The sequence below is a fragment of the Durio zibethinus genome, chromosome 19, assembly GCF_047325235.1.
Source record: "Durio zibethinus cultivar Kanyao isolate XHJ-2024 chromosome 19, ASM4732523v1, whole genome shotgun sequence".
In the NCBI taxonomy this organism is placed as follows: domain Eukaryota; kingdom Viridiplantae; phylum Streptophyta; class Magnoliopsida; order Malvales; family Malvaceae; genus Durio; species Durio zibethinus.
The window spans coordinates 1,602,817-1,617,576 of record NC_143180.1 but is presented as its reverse complement, the minus strand read 5'-3'; the positions used below and the strand labels follow the sequence as shown (position 1 = coordinate 1,617,576).

At 30.3% G+C, this 14,760-nt stretch overlaps 1 protein-coding gene and 1 pseudogene across 1 annotated transcript; both read left to right on the top strand.

The window, feature by feature from the left end:
* Positions 1-6,222: 6,222 nt before the first annotated feature.
* Positions 6,223-7,469, top strand: LOC149513295 (uncharacterized; annotated as a pseudogene).
* Positions 7,470-7,640: 171 nt separating this feature from the next.
* LOC111310132 (receptor kinase-like protein Xa21) lies at positions 7,641-9,597 on the top strand. The gene is made up of 2 exons (XM_022909287.2): positions 7,641-8,907; positions 9,218-9,597. Exons 1-2 carry the CDS (start codon positions 7,641-7,643, stop codon positions 9,595-9,597), a joined length of 1,647 nt encoding a protein of 548 aa, XP_022765022.2.
* Positions 9,598-14,760: the final 5,163 nt, after the last annotated feature.

The following is a 14,760-nucleotide window of genomic DNA, read 5'->3' as shown; positions in this document are numbered from 1 at the left end:
ATCCCACATATCATTTTACTGTAAGTCATGTTTCTGCTTCACCCTACCAATCAACTAGACAACCTTCTTATCCATCTGCAACTAGGCCCCATATTTGTCCAACTACCCTAACAAGTGGTGTACAGGAATCATGAAACTAGGAAAAGCCTACATTTGATTCTATTCCTATAAGCTACATAGAACTGTACCAAGAGCTTTACAAAAACCATTTGATTTCTTCCATTCCTGTAAAATAACTTGAACCTTCCTATCCTAAATGGTATGATTCCAATGCTTATTGTGACTACCATTATGGGGTGGCTAGCCATTCTACCGAAGATTGTACCCCTTTGAAACATAAGGTGCAAAGTCTGATTAAAAAATGGCTAATAAGCTTTGACACCAATGGAAACACAACACCTAATGTCAATGGTAACCTATTGCCCAATCATCCAGGGTTATGATTTCGAAAAGGCTGATTGAAACTGATTATCATCTTAGGATTTCTTGAAAATATGGATCTCTTTTATGTACTTAGATTTCATTTTATTTTTCATCATTTTAATAAGAGTGGCAGATTTGATACATTTTCATGACATTCACCTTTTGTGTGAATCACCATTATTTACTTTTACTTTCTCATACTTTTTTTTCATATCTATTTTTTATTTTAAAAAATGAATGTTCAGACAGTCATGACGATAATTCATAATTCAATTTTTGAAAACATCATTCATGGTGATTTGATTTATAGATGAAGATTGTTGATTCATTTAGACTACTAAATAAAAAGAAGATAAATCAAGTGAAGAGTTTTGAAAGTGATACAAGACATGATCTACGTAATTATTCATTCACAAACCTACTCTTAATCAATAAATATTCTTCATTGAGAGTATTCATGTTCGAAATGAGAAATGGCCATCTTTGTTCTATCCTTAAAAAAAAAGAGTAAAATTATCCTTTAATACCTTATTTGAGCTTATTAAAAATTTGTTTGAAGAACCTTAATCAAAGATCACCCATACACTTGGGGGTAAAATTTGAGAAACTTGTTTATCTTTAATAGTTTTAGGGGCAAAGTGCTTTTGTGCTCAAATTTTTCTTGAAAAATGATGAAAAGGAAAAAAGAAAAAAAAGAAAAAAATTGATGGGCCAACTTGTCAATGTGCTTTACATGAAAAAATGATCATTGGTTTGATAACCCATTAAATACAATTTAAGCTAGTTTTGTCCATTTCTTTCATAACCTTTTACCCTAGCCTACGTTACGTCCATTAAAAGTCCATTTTGATCAATTGTGAGTACTCGAATTGGAGAATTATAAATTGAATTAAAGCAGATTTGCTATCAGATTATCTGAAGCTTTGATCAAAATGTCACTGATGGATAAAAAGAAAAGAGAAATGAAAAGAAAAGATAAGAAAGAAAGGTGCAAAAAAAAAATGAAAATGAAAAAGAAAAACAAAAAAAAAAAGAAAAAAGAGCAAAAATGGATACCTAAACTGAAAACCCGAGAAGGCAATTTAAGTAAAAATAGAAACATAGAAAAATAACTTCATGTGAAGGTCTAAAAAAAAAAGATGATTGGCTTAAAGACTAATGATATTGATGGAATGTGTTTTTGAAAGAGAATTCTGAGTTGGAGTTCAAAATTATCTAAATAATTATTATTTTTGGATGTTGATATCCTATTTGAATAGTCAAATTATTTTTCTTTTGTTCATTTTTGAGTTGTTTTTTACCATACCTTTTTTTTTCAATAATAAAAACACATTTTTCTTATTTTTTACCAAGTGTCCATCTTTTGAATGAATCAAAAAAATGTATCATATTTATCACGAATAAGAATGATGGTAAATAAATGAATGACATTGTTCATAAAAGATTTTTTTCATTTTTTTGAAAGAAATCCAAGATTAAAGAAGTGAAAGAAACATGTGAAAATTATTTAAAAAAGACAAACAATGTGACTCAGTGGTGAATTCAATGATAGGTTGGTTGACATGACTTATGAGTTGTGATCAGATGAGGAGAATAAAATGGATTAGTTGATAGAATATGTTATGAGATTGTTAATCCTGAGAAGTTAAGAATGAATGGTGGAGTTTTGATAACCTTATTACCATGATTAAAATTTTATGATATTGATTTAGTAATATCTGTATTACATACATTATGTTTAAATCCTTGATAATTACATTTGCATCCTAGATAGGACATGTATTTGCATTATTGCATTATCACGTATCACTCATTTTCAATTTCTACTTGGTTTAGATCATTTTTTTGACTCATGGTTTGACCCTGATCATTCATCTTTAACCTAGACTTAGTTCTGTTTGCTTTATCTTTTTGACTTGTTGTTTAATCCAATTCATTCATCTTCAACCTCGACTTGGTCCTGGTCGCTTTATTTTTTTGACACATGATTCGACCCTGATAACTCATTTTTTATCTCGACTCGATCCAAATCATTTTTTTGACTTGCGGTTTGATCTTCGTCACTTATTTTCGATCTTGGCTCTATCCAAATCATCTTTCTAACTCGTGGTTCGACCCCATTCATTCATTTTTGACCTCGACTTGGTCTTAGTCACTTTATTTTTCTAACTCGTTGTTCAATCTTGATTAATCATCTTCAATCTCGACTTGATCCTGGTCATTTTATCTTTTTGGCTCATGCTTCAACCTTGATCACTCATTTTTTATCTCAGCTCGGCCCAGATCATCTTTCTAACTTGCAGTTCAATCCCTGTCATTTATTTTTTATTTCAACTCTATCCAAATTATCTTTCTAACTCGCGTTTGACCTCGATCATTCATTTTTTACCTTGATTTATTTTTTTGACTTTTTCAACTTTGTTATAAAATTTTTGCAAAACTTGAAACTTTGCGAAACTTAAAATCTTGCGAGTTTTTCATTCTTATGAATATGAAAGTCCTTTTCAAACTTGAAACCTTTGTGAATCTAGAACTTCTACGAAACTTAGAATCTTGCGAATCTACCATTCTTTCGAATTTGAAAACCTTTGCAAATCTTGAATATTTACGATTTTTTTACAAAACTTGGAGTGTTGGGATTTTTCAACTTTTGTTGTAAAACCAGGCAAATATTTGAATTTCAAATTGTGAATCTTTGGATTTCAAGCTAAAAATTCTGAACTTCATTTTTTTGACTCGTGGTTCAATCACGGTCACTTGTTTTGATCTCGGCTCAATCCAAATCATCTTTCTGATTTACGTTTCAATCCCAACCATCTTATCCCAGCTCGATCGAGATCATTTTCCAAACTTGCGATTCAAACCCAATCATTTGATCTTGGCTCTATCCAAATCATCTTTTAACCATAGTTCGACCACGATCACCTAGCTTTGACCTCGACTTGGTCTAAGTCAACTTTACAGACTTGTGATTCAATCCCGATCGTCTAATCTCAGCTCTGTCTAGATCATTTTCTAGACTAGCGATTCGATCCTAGTTGTTCCATCTTGGCTCGATCCAAATCATTTTTTCAAACTTGCGGTTCAATCTCGGTTGTTCGATCTTAGCTCGATCCAGATAGTTTGTCTATACTTACAGTTCAATCCCGGTCATTTGATCTCGATTTAGTTTAAATCATCTTTCTGACTTACAGCTCAATCTCGATAATTTTCGCTTTCTGATTTGACTTTTGTTTTTAGACTGAAATAAAATGGATGTCTAGATCTTTGTATCATCCTTGTCTAACATGAATGTGCAAAGAGGAGCAGTTGTAGACATCCGTCTGTGTCTGGGGTCAATCGGGTCGATTTTATTATTACTATTACTATTATTATTTGTTATTATTCTATTGTTATTATTACTATTATTATAGTATAATATGTTACATTATATTGTTATATTATTATTATTATTATTATTATAGTATATTATATCATATTATACTATTATTATGTTATTATATTATATTATACTATATTATTATATTATATTATATTATATTATTTTATTACTATTGTGTTATTTCTTTTTTTGCCTAATCTGCAATCGAATAAGGCAATTGAATCTGAGTCAACTAAATAAAGGGATTTCAATTCAAAGTTGAACCACATTGGATAAATTGGCAAAGCATTGGACAAGTTGACAAATCTGAGGCCAAATATCATGGTGGACAAAATTCAATCCTAGGATTCAAGCCTGGATTGGTTCTGTCTGATCCTTAAAATCCCTACTGAGGAATGCTTATAAATTAGACAATTTTCTAGAGAACATGACACAGTTGATTTTTGGGAGAAAAGGGCTTTGTGTTTAAAATTCTAGAGAATTCCTCAAAGTGTTGGGTTCCTAAAATTTTAGTTTTGGATTTCTAGTTTTTGTTCTGGAGTGTTAGGATTGAGGTTTTGAAGTTTTGGGATCAGATTGAATTTTCTAGAAAAATCTAAAATTTTTTTTAAAAAATGAGTTTTGAGGTTAAATGTTTGAATTTTTCGATTAGTTTTCTGGCAATGTTTGAATTTTTTGGTGAGATTCTGGCCGGTTTTCCATAAATCGATGAATTTTCCCAGTTTTCAGTAAGTGTTCTTATGTCCTTTTAGAGATGAGGTAAAGGATTTTTGAGGCTAGAAAGAGAAAGGACCAAGGCTTTTGTAGAAAAAAAATGAAAGGTTTGGCTTTTATAGGGCTTCAAAACGACACCGTTTTTGCATACCCAAGATTCGTGTGAACCCGAATAGGATCTGCATGCCACCCGTGGTTAGACTCGACTTGATCGCAGGTTTTCTTTTGTCTATTTTATTTTTATTTTATCATTTTATATTTTTAGTTTTTATATTTTTATATTTATTTTATTTTGCTAATTTTTTACTAAGCAACTTATATTTATTAAATATTTTATAATTTTTTTTATTTTTGAAAAACAATAAGTAAAAAAACAAAATAAAAAAATCTTTTCATATAAATTCATGAATTCTACCAAACTATTGGAGAATTTTTATAACTTTAAATTTTACGAAATCTACCAAATTATTGAAAATTTTCATAAATAAATTTTAAAAATGAAAAAATATTTTTATCCTACCAAACTATTAGAGGATTGCTTTTTAAGTTAAATCTTACAAAATTATTAGAGGATTTAATAAATTTTCTCCAAAAAAATTTATAAATATCTTTCAAATAAAATTTCACCAAATTATTGGAAGATCTGCCTCAAAGTAAATCCTACCAAACTATTAGAGGACTTTACTAATTTTTTTGAATAAAATACATTAATAAATTTGACGATGGAATCTCTTTAGGGTAAGACACTAGTCTCCATGAATAGTCCAAATGTGAGAGAATTATCTTAAATTACTATCAAATTATTGGAGTAGTTTTAAGATTAATTTTTAGTATTAAATGTTTTAGTAAATCACAAACATGTTTAGGGCTTGGTTATCAAACCGATACTATCTTTTGATGGGCACTATGGGAGTGTAATAACTTTTCCTACGCGTAACCGTACTCTCAAACCTAAAATCTGGTTTTATAGATCACAATCTACTATTTAAAGATACCTATGTCAATATTGGGATTCCTTTTTAAATAGAACAAATTTGATCGGGTAACCAATCACACCTAAATAAAAATGATTAGTGACGACTTTTTTAAATTCATGTCTAGGGGTAGATCTATGGATTTATACATTATGACAATATATATCAAGGTATTTTACTGGCTAATTTGATTATAGTAACTTACATATTTTAGAGTGACTTAGTAATTAGATGGTCATGGAACTATATGGAGAAATTCCCTACTAGCTTGATGAAATTAAAGTGACTTTAACGACACTGTTCACAGTTCTTTCTCTTTCTTTTAACTTTGTTGTAGTCCATAGTCACTCTTATAATAAAATGAAGAAAACTGCTTTCGCTACTCGATTAAACTTCTATATATGTTCACAATCACCTTTATGAGAGCATGGAGAAATAATTTCCTAGTTCACACTAGCTTTAATTAAAGTAAGAGAAATAATCTCCTAGTTCATACTAGCTTTGATTAAAGTAATTAAAGTAGACTGATTTTTTTAAATTTGTTTTGCTGCTTGTTCACAATTACTTTAATGACTTAAATGAAGTATAAATTAAGATTGTACAAGAATCACAGATCAATTCTACCTTCATTTTTGCGTGGCCTTTTTCTTTTGTTTTCTCATCAAACCAGTTTTGTTGCTCATCTAAATCAGTTCCCTTCACTTCTAATCTCTTAATTTTCCTTTAGTAATGGATATATCCTGCTTGAAAAACCAATGGATAATTCATGTTAAGTACTTTCTGCTTTGCGCTGTTCTCTTCACCTTGCTCTCCAAATGTGCATTGGCCTTGAGGAGTAACGAAAATGACAGATTAGCTTTGCTTGCTTTGAAAGACCTTTTTGTTGGTGGTTCTCCTGGAGCTTTAACTTCATGGAATGCTTCTCTCCATTTCTGTGAGTGGCAAGGTGTTGGATGTGGGTATCGTCACCAGAGAGTAATATCTTTGAACGTCAGTAGCTTGCAATTAGTTGGCTCCATATCTCCTTCAATCGGAAACTTAACTTTCCTTAGAGAAGTTAACTTTTCTTATAATAGGTTGCAAGGAAGTATCCCCAGGGAACTTGGTCATTTGAGGCGGCTTCGTTTTCTAGCTCTAAAGCATAATAATCTCCAAGGCATAATTCCTGTAGAGCTTTCCAATTGCTCAAATCTTCAAGTGATTAATTTAAACCGCAATAACCTTACGGGAGAAATTCTTTCCTCTTGGGGAATCTGAAGAATCTCATTGAACTTAAGCTTTCTTGCAATAATTTAATTGGGGGTATTCCATCGTCTTTTGGAAATCTTTCATCCTTGTATGTCCTCTCTCTTGCAAGTAATAATTTGGAGGGAACTATACCTAATGCTCTAGGCAGATTATCTAACTTGAAATACCTTTATATTGGTGGAAATAACTTGTCCGGTTCAATTGCTCCATTTTATAATCTTTCTCCCATGAGAGTTGTTTTTGCAGCTAAAAACAAATTATGTGGGAGCCTTCCACCTGAAATAGACGTTATGTTTCCACATCTTGAAGCACTAATGCTTGCAGACAACCAATTGACTGGAACAATTCCAAGGTCAGTGTCCAATATGTCTGGCCTGCAAGTATTTGACATTGCCGTAAATGGTTTCAGCGGATCGATTCCTGATAGTATGGGAAAGCTTGAAAATCTTCAAGAGTTCATCATGGATTATAACCACCTTGGAAGTGGGAAACAAGGAGACCTGGATTTTCTCTCTCCTTTAAGCAACTGCAGCCGATTGCAATCTTTAGTTATATATTACAATAGATTTGGTGGGGTGATTCCGAACTCTATAGCTAATTTGTCAACCTGGCTCCAAAATCTTTTTTTGACAGGGAATCAGATCACTGGAAGTATTCCTGAAGGAATTGGCAATCTCGTCAACCTCGACAGGTTGAATATGGATGGAAACTTTCGTTTTGGATAAATTCCTATTTCCATTGGAAATCTTCAAAATCTTGAAGGATTGTATCTCGATTCAAATCACTTAACTGGTAAAATACCATCCTCCATTGGTAACCTCTCCAGACTATCTGAGCTTTATATATCCAATAACAAATTTGAAGGAGCAATTCCTTTATCACTCAGGGATTGCAAAAAAATGCAAAAGGTGGACCTTTCCCAAAATAAACTCAATGGGAGTATTCCGAGTCAGTTGTTTGGTGCTTTTGAAAGTTTGATTTATCTTAATTTCTCTTACAACTCTTTCACTGGCCTCCTTCCATCAGATTTGAGTAATTTGAAGAATCTTGTAGAATTATACGTTGATAATAACAATTTCTTTGGTGAAATTCCCAAGAATCTTGGCGAGAGTCTAGGACTAACAATCCTCTTAATGGAGAAAAACTCATTCCAAGGAAACATTCCTCAATCTTTTGCCTCCTTGAGATCTCTTGAATACTTAGATCTCTCCAATAACAATTTGTCTGGCACCATACCACCTGAACTTCAAAAACTTCCATTTTTAGTGAGTTTAAACCTTTCTTTCAACCACCTAGAAGGTGAAGTGCCAAAAGGAGGGGTTTTTAAAAATGCTAGTGCATTTTCTTTTTTCGGAAATGAAATACTTTGTGGGAGGATTCCAGATGTAGAGCTTCCAAAGTGCTTCAGTGAGAAACCAAAGGAAAAGGGAAAGGTTTTGTCAACCAAAGTCATTATCCCTATGATCTTCAGCATTCTAGTTGGCTCTATTTTGGCTGTGCTTCTCGTTTATCTTTCCTGGAGAAGGAAGTGTGGAAGTGCACTTGTCCCCGTAGCTTTGTTGGATGATGGCTTCCCGCGTCTATCCTACAAGGAGCTTCTTCAAGCCACCCAAGGTTTTGCTTCTTCAAACTTGGTTGGCAGTGGAAGTTTTGGTTCTGTATATAAAGGAGTTCTTCATCAACAAGAAAAGCCTGTTGCTGTGAAGGTATTTGACCTTCAAAACCGTGGGGCTGCAAGGAGTTTCATGGCAGAATGCAAGGCTTTAAGAAAAGTTCGACATCGAAATCTTCTCAAAATTATAACTTGTTGCTCAAGCATTGATTACCAGGGCAATGATTTCAAGGCTTTAGTTTTTGCATTCATGCCTAATGGAAGTTTAGAAAACAGGTTACATGAGCAACATGAGTCAAGGTACTTGAACCTTGCTCAAAGGTTAGAAATTGCTATAGATGTGGCCAATGCTATAGATTACCTTCATCATGATAGTAAGACGCTGATTGTTCATTGTGATCTAAAGCCTACTAATGTCCTTCTTGATGATGACATGATCGCACATGTCAGTGATTTTGGATTGGCTAAGCTCTTATCTAGCGACACTGGCAATCTGGGTACTAATCAAACAAGTTCCTCAATGATCAATGGGACAATTGGTTATGTTCCTCCAGGTAAATTTCATGCTTCTTTTGTGTTCTTTTAGTTAAATGAATTGCCTTGTTAGAACATTATGTAGAATCATAGTCTTGATAACACGCCTCACATATTTATAGCATTCATTAGCAAATTCATTCTTAAAGTTGCAAGCGAATCAATGTGCAAATGCAGAGGATACTCTGTCTCTTAAGCTGGAAAAGCTGTTTAAGAAAATTCCCAACTGTCTTTGTGCTGGCCTGTGTCAGGTTTCAACTCTTAATTAGGATAGAACACGCATGTTTGGTATTAAAAGAGACTTGAGTTTATAACAAATTATTATTGCAGAATATGGCATGTCTGGGGCAGTCACTCCAGAAGGTGATATTTACAGCTATGGGTTATTGCTCTTGGAGATGATCACAGGAAGGAGACCAACAGATGATTTCTTTCAAGATGGCTTAAGCCTTCATAATTTCTGTAAAATGACACTACCAGAAGGGTTGAAGGAGATTCTTGATTTTCGCCTGCTTGAAGAAATTGATCAATACAGGCAGAGACTAAGAAGTCGACCAAGCTTCGAAGGAGAGATATGGGAGTGCTTGGTTTCTTTCACTAAAGTTGGAGTTGCATGCTCTGCAGAATTACCTGGTGATAGAATGAGAATAAAAGATGCTATCATAGAACTAAATGCAACTAAGGCAAGGTCGCTTCGGACGGGTTTATAAAGGGGACAAATGATAGGCGCAGAGGCAAGAACTGCTGAATCGGAATCAAATTACATCGACTATGTTTTATATTCAGTAATTGATATATTTTATCATAGTTTTGCATGTTTTCAATATACTTAAACTATTATTGTACGCAAAGGCATTTAGAGACTTGGCTTTTTGAAAAGGAAATATATATTCGTGGTTGTGTGAAAATGTCAATCTGTCTTCCTTAGCGAACATTTTTCCCTCTTGCAAATGTCATCTTATGCCATTTTATACACTCGCTAACAGTATAAAATTTATACATTGATAATGTATTAAATATAAATTTTTATTTTTATTTTATTTTTAACTATATTTGATATTATTTTTTATTTTTGGCTTAAATATAAAAAGTCTAAAATTAAATTAAATAATAATAAAAGTCACCATTATTTTATTACAATAAATTAAGATCTCTAACATTTTTTTAATTGAATTAAACATTTAAATAGTTATTTTTCATGCAATTAAATTTTCAATGAAAATGAGTATTCACTGTTAATAAATATTTAAAGATTGAAGTAGAAATTTTATTTTAAATGAGATATTGTTAGCTACAACAGTGGATTAAAGTAAAATTTCGTATTAAAAGATAAAATATTACTTTAAGTATTATATGCCGTTGGAAAAGTTGTTGAACTTACTTTTCAACGAGACAAATGGATGTCTATTTCGAGTTTTCTAGGAAGAATCTTCTAATTTTTACTTAAGAGAGTGTAGGTTGCCTGGCAATAGCATCATGGATGAATTGCAAAAGTTTGCTTAAATTTTATGTAAGGAATTATAGATTGAGTCATATATATTTGAAATGTTTATTGAGTCTACTTTCCAATGAAACAAATAAAACAAAATTTTGAGTTTCATATGGATAAATATTTAATTTTTATTAAAAAGTAAATATGCTATTTTTCTGTAGCATATGACATAGACTGCAGAAATTACTTCAATTAATGTACAATAAATTATAAGGTGAACCATATATAGTTGGAAAGCTTATTTAGTCTAATTTTTAACGCACTAAAAAGATCTTAATTTTGGATTGTATATATTGAGATATAATTGTTTTAGTGAAAGTAGCTCAGGCTATTAGTATTAGTTAATTGAGTTAACTCTTATATAATTTAGTTGTTTTAGTATAAATGATTTCCAAAAAAGAATGATTGGTTTTTAATATATTGAAATGACCTTGAATAGGTTGTTAATTATTTTGGTGGGAAAATGTAAGTATTTGAACTGAAAGGAAGTAAGTAGAATTTTACATACTTTATTTATTTTTAAACCTATGTATATATGTAAATTTCTAAATGAGTGGATGTTTTATTGAAAAATTTAATAATGATTAAAAAAAAAGTTTCGTATTATTTTGAAATTTTACTTTAAAATAATATAACTATATTATTTTTCAGTGTTGGGACATGACATATATATACATAGCAATAGCATATGTAAGATTCAATGCATCATTAAGATTCTAAGTGTATTTGTCGTTAAATTTTGTATCGTTTTGTTTGTTCACTAATTACTTTGTAATATGCCAATAAATATTAGCTGTATTCATGACGTTGAGACTTTTGGAGTTTTAAGAGTTCAAAAGGACTTAAGCTCCTGAACTGTTTATAAATCTGGGTGGGGCAATTTACTTCGGAACTATAATGGACTAGGGAGAAATTTTCCTGATGGCTCGATTAAAGTATAATTTATGCAATTGATAACATGAAGAACTTTAAGTTTCTCGATTTCACCAAGACTTGGATAGTTGGACAATGTGACATTCATATATAGATGGTCACAATTTAAAGCTAGAATTTAGCACTATAAAACTTTAGTATGAGCAATAATGTAGTTTCTCTTTTAGTTTCATGCAAGTCTTCTCCCAGCTGTGGAGCCAACATGTCCTTCGGCAAAGACAAGTTTTTCTTGACTACCGCTTTAGCCACGATTCTTTTAAGTCAACAGCAGAAAACAAAAGAAGAAAAGGACAACGTTTCATCACAAGTGCATGTGGGAGTGCATTTTTATCAAAGATCCGACCCTTTTGAGTGAAGAGAAGGTCATGGTTTTATGTCCTTTTCCTTACTATTAATTAGAGTATTTTAGTCATGGGTTCACTTTCAATGGAAATGTCTATACTTTTTTCATAAATTTTCCTATTGCTTTTCTATCGAAGACCCTACCCTTTTCAGTGAAGAGAGGGTCATGGTTTTATGTCCTTTTCCTTACTATTAATATACAAACTCTGAACAGTAGTCTACTAAAGCATTTTAGTCATAGGTTCAATTTCAATGGGAATGTCTATGCTTTTACCATGAAATTTCCTATTTAAGTTCTAGTTTGATTTCGTTCTGCTATACCAAAACAGATTCTAATTTCATAGATTTTGTTGATTATGTAAATTTAATTTCCAAAACTCTATCTAATGAATATGTTTGCTGAAAATTTTCTGTCCCTAGATTGAAAACAACTAATTAAGTAGTTGCATCTCAATACTTGGATCTTAATTACGTGAAGAACTTAGTTTCTCAATTTCACATTGGATAATGTTTGTCACATTCATATATGGATCAAAGTTAGTCACAATTCAATATATTAATTTTGCTCAGGTGTCGCATGGCATTCAATGATTTTTTATTTTTTAATATTTAATAAATAATTTTATTTTTATTTTTTAAAATTTTGTATGGGGTTCATTTAATATTTTTATTAAAAAACTTTTTTCGGTGCTTTCCAAATTTCCTTTTTTAAAATTAGATATTTAAAAAAAAAAAATACCAAAGGAGATGTTAACGTAACATTCGGATTCCTTTTTTTTTTTTGGCTCTTCGTTTTTTATCATTTTAGTTTTTTTGTCTTAATCTATGCATTAAATTTTGTAAAAAAGAAAGATCAATGAAACTGTCCACGTGATATCCCATTTGGCTTCCTTTTATTTATTTATTTTGTCATTTCCTTTATTTTTTCTTTTTAATTTTTAATTAAATAAATTTTATAAGAAATAAGCCAATAGAGGTAGATGCGATAAAACAATCCGTATCAAATGAGTATCACTTCATCCCGATTTCATAGATGCATTTTTAAAATTCGAAATCAAATTGTGTTTTTTTCTTTTTAAAAATAGAGGTCGGATTGGAAACAAGTTTATGATATTACAACTCACTCGAGGTATATAAAAAATATATATTTTATTATTTATTTTAATTTTAATTATATATATTATATTAATAAAATTATTATTTAGTATCTTAATTTAATAAAAATATTATATTTATACATAATTAAAAAAAATCTATATTAAAAAAATTTTATGAATATTATACTAAATTTAAATAATTTTAAATTAATACAAGTAGGATGTAAGTTATAAATTTATGTGTCGTGTTGAATTAGCTATAAAAAATAGTAACTCGATGTTAGGTTAGAATTGAAGTCAAATTAATTTATTTAAAAAAGAATCAGAGTCAGATGAGCATAAACATTCTCTAATCCAACTTGTTGCCATCCTTCAATGAGTGCCTATGTAGCTCTTCATTTTTTTTTCTATTTTGCTGGGGCCCCTTTTTTTTTTTTTTCTTGGGCTCTTTTTTTGTTTTTAATTGTTTGTTTAATATTTCTTATCTATGTTTGAAAAGAATTAAAGTGTCAACGTAAGTAACACTTTCATTTGGCTTTTTTTTTTCTTTTTTAACCATGCCCTTTTTTTTTATTTTTGCCTTTTTTTAATCAGATAAATTATGTAAGAAATGTAGTCAATGAAGGTTATGATGGCAAATAACATGTATTAAATGAGTTTCAACCTTTCGATTTAACAGAGATGATTATTTTAAAATCAGAATCCGATTAGGATAGGGTCATTTTCTCTTTCTAAAAATTGAAGTCAGATTGAAAATAGGTTTAGGATGCTCCGTTCACCTCGTGTTTGAGTATATATAAGAATAAATATTTTATTATTTGTCTAATTTTATAATTATATATATGTATTATATTAATAAAATTATTATTTAATACCTTAATTTAATAAAATATTTTATTTATATATAATTAAGATATAATTTATATTCAAAAATAATATTTTTATAAATATTATACTATTAAATTTATTTTTTTGTCACGTCAGGTCGAACGCTAATTATGCATACATATATATTAGGTCGAGGAAAGATGTAAAAAAATAATAACTTGATGTTGTGTCGGAGTCATACTAAGCATAGATTCATCCCTGTATGACCTGTTGCTATTTCTAAGTAGAGGTGTCAACGTGGCAACCTTATTTGGAACCCTTTCCAATTTTCTTTTTTTTGGGCTTTTGTCTTTTTTTTTTTTTTAAATCTTTTCACCACAAGAAAATAGATTTTTAGTAGTGAAATATTCCATTGCTACAATATATTATTGACGAAATTTCCATCGGTAATATTTTATCGAAAAAGTTGAAGCTGTTAAAAGTACTCTATCGATAATGAAAGATCCCATCTGTAATAAGATAAGTTTTAGCGACGGAAAATTCTATCTTTACTAAGTTTTAGAGATGGAAATATTTTTATAATTATACTTTCAGTGATACAAATTTTCATCGGGAATTATCAATTTTTGTTGCTAAAACTATTTTCTTTACATTTTTTAAATTAAAGGGAATTTATCAACAGAAATTATGTCGGCAATTGTAAAATTATGTCACTAATATTATTTTTGTTTTGGAATCGATCATATCCTAAAAGGATCGATCCTTTTCACATATATAATGCATTTTTTTGTCTAAAAAGTTAAAAAAGGCTTTTTTTTTAATGAAAAATGTGTTTAACAAAAAAATAATAAAATAAAATTCTTCATTTCATAAAAAATAATCTTCTACAAAATTATTACAAACTTGATACATATCTTCTGTTAAAATATAATAAAAGAATAATCATTATAAATGTCAAAAGAAGCAACAATCAAAACAGACCAGCATTGCTCCTTGCATTAGTAGTTGCTTCTTCTTGCTTATCATTGAAAGCTATATGTCATCGTAAAAGATTGTTTAGGTAGCAAACATTGTCGACGGAATTCTCTATCTTTATTGATTGAATTTTGTCATTAATTCCATCAATAAAAATAAATTTGATTTATTGAGATCCATCAGTAATCCATCATAGATCCATCGAT

Coding starts and splice junctions, on each gene's coding strand:
- LOC111310132 (XM_022909287.2), top strand. CDS start 7,641: ATGCAAAAGGTGGACCTTTCCCAAAATAAACTCAATGGGAGTATTCCG. Junction 8,908..9,217: donor AATTGGTTATGTTCCTCCAG/GTAAATTTCATG, acceptor TTATTATTGCAG/AATATGGCATGTCTGGGGCA.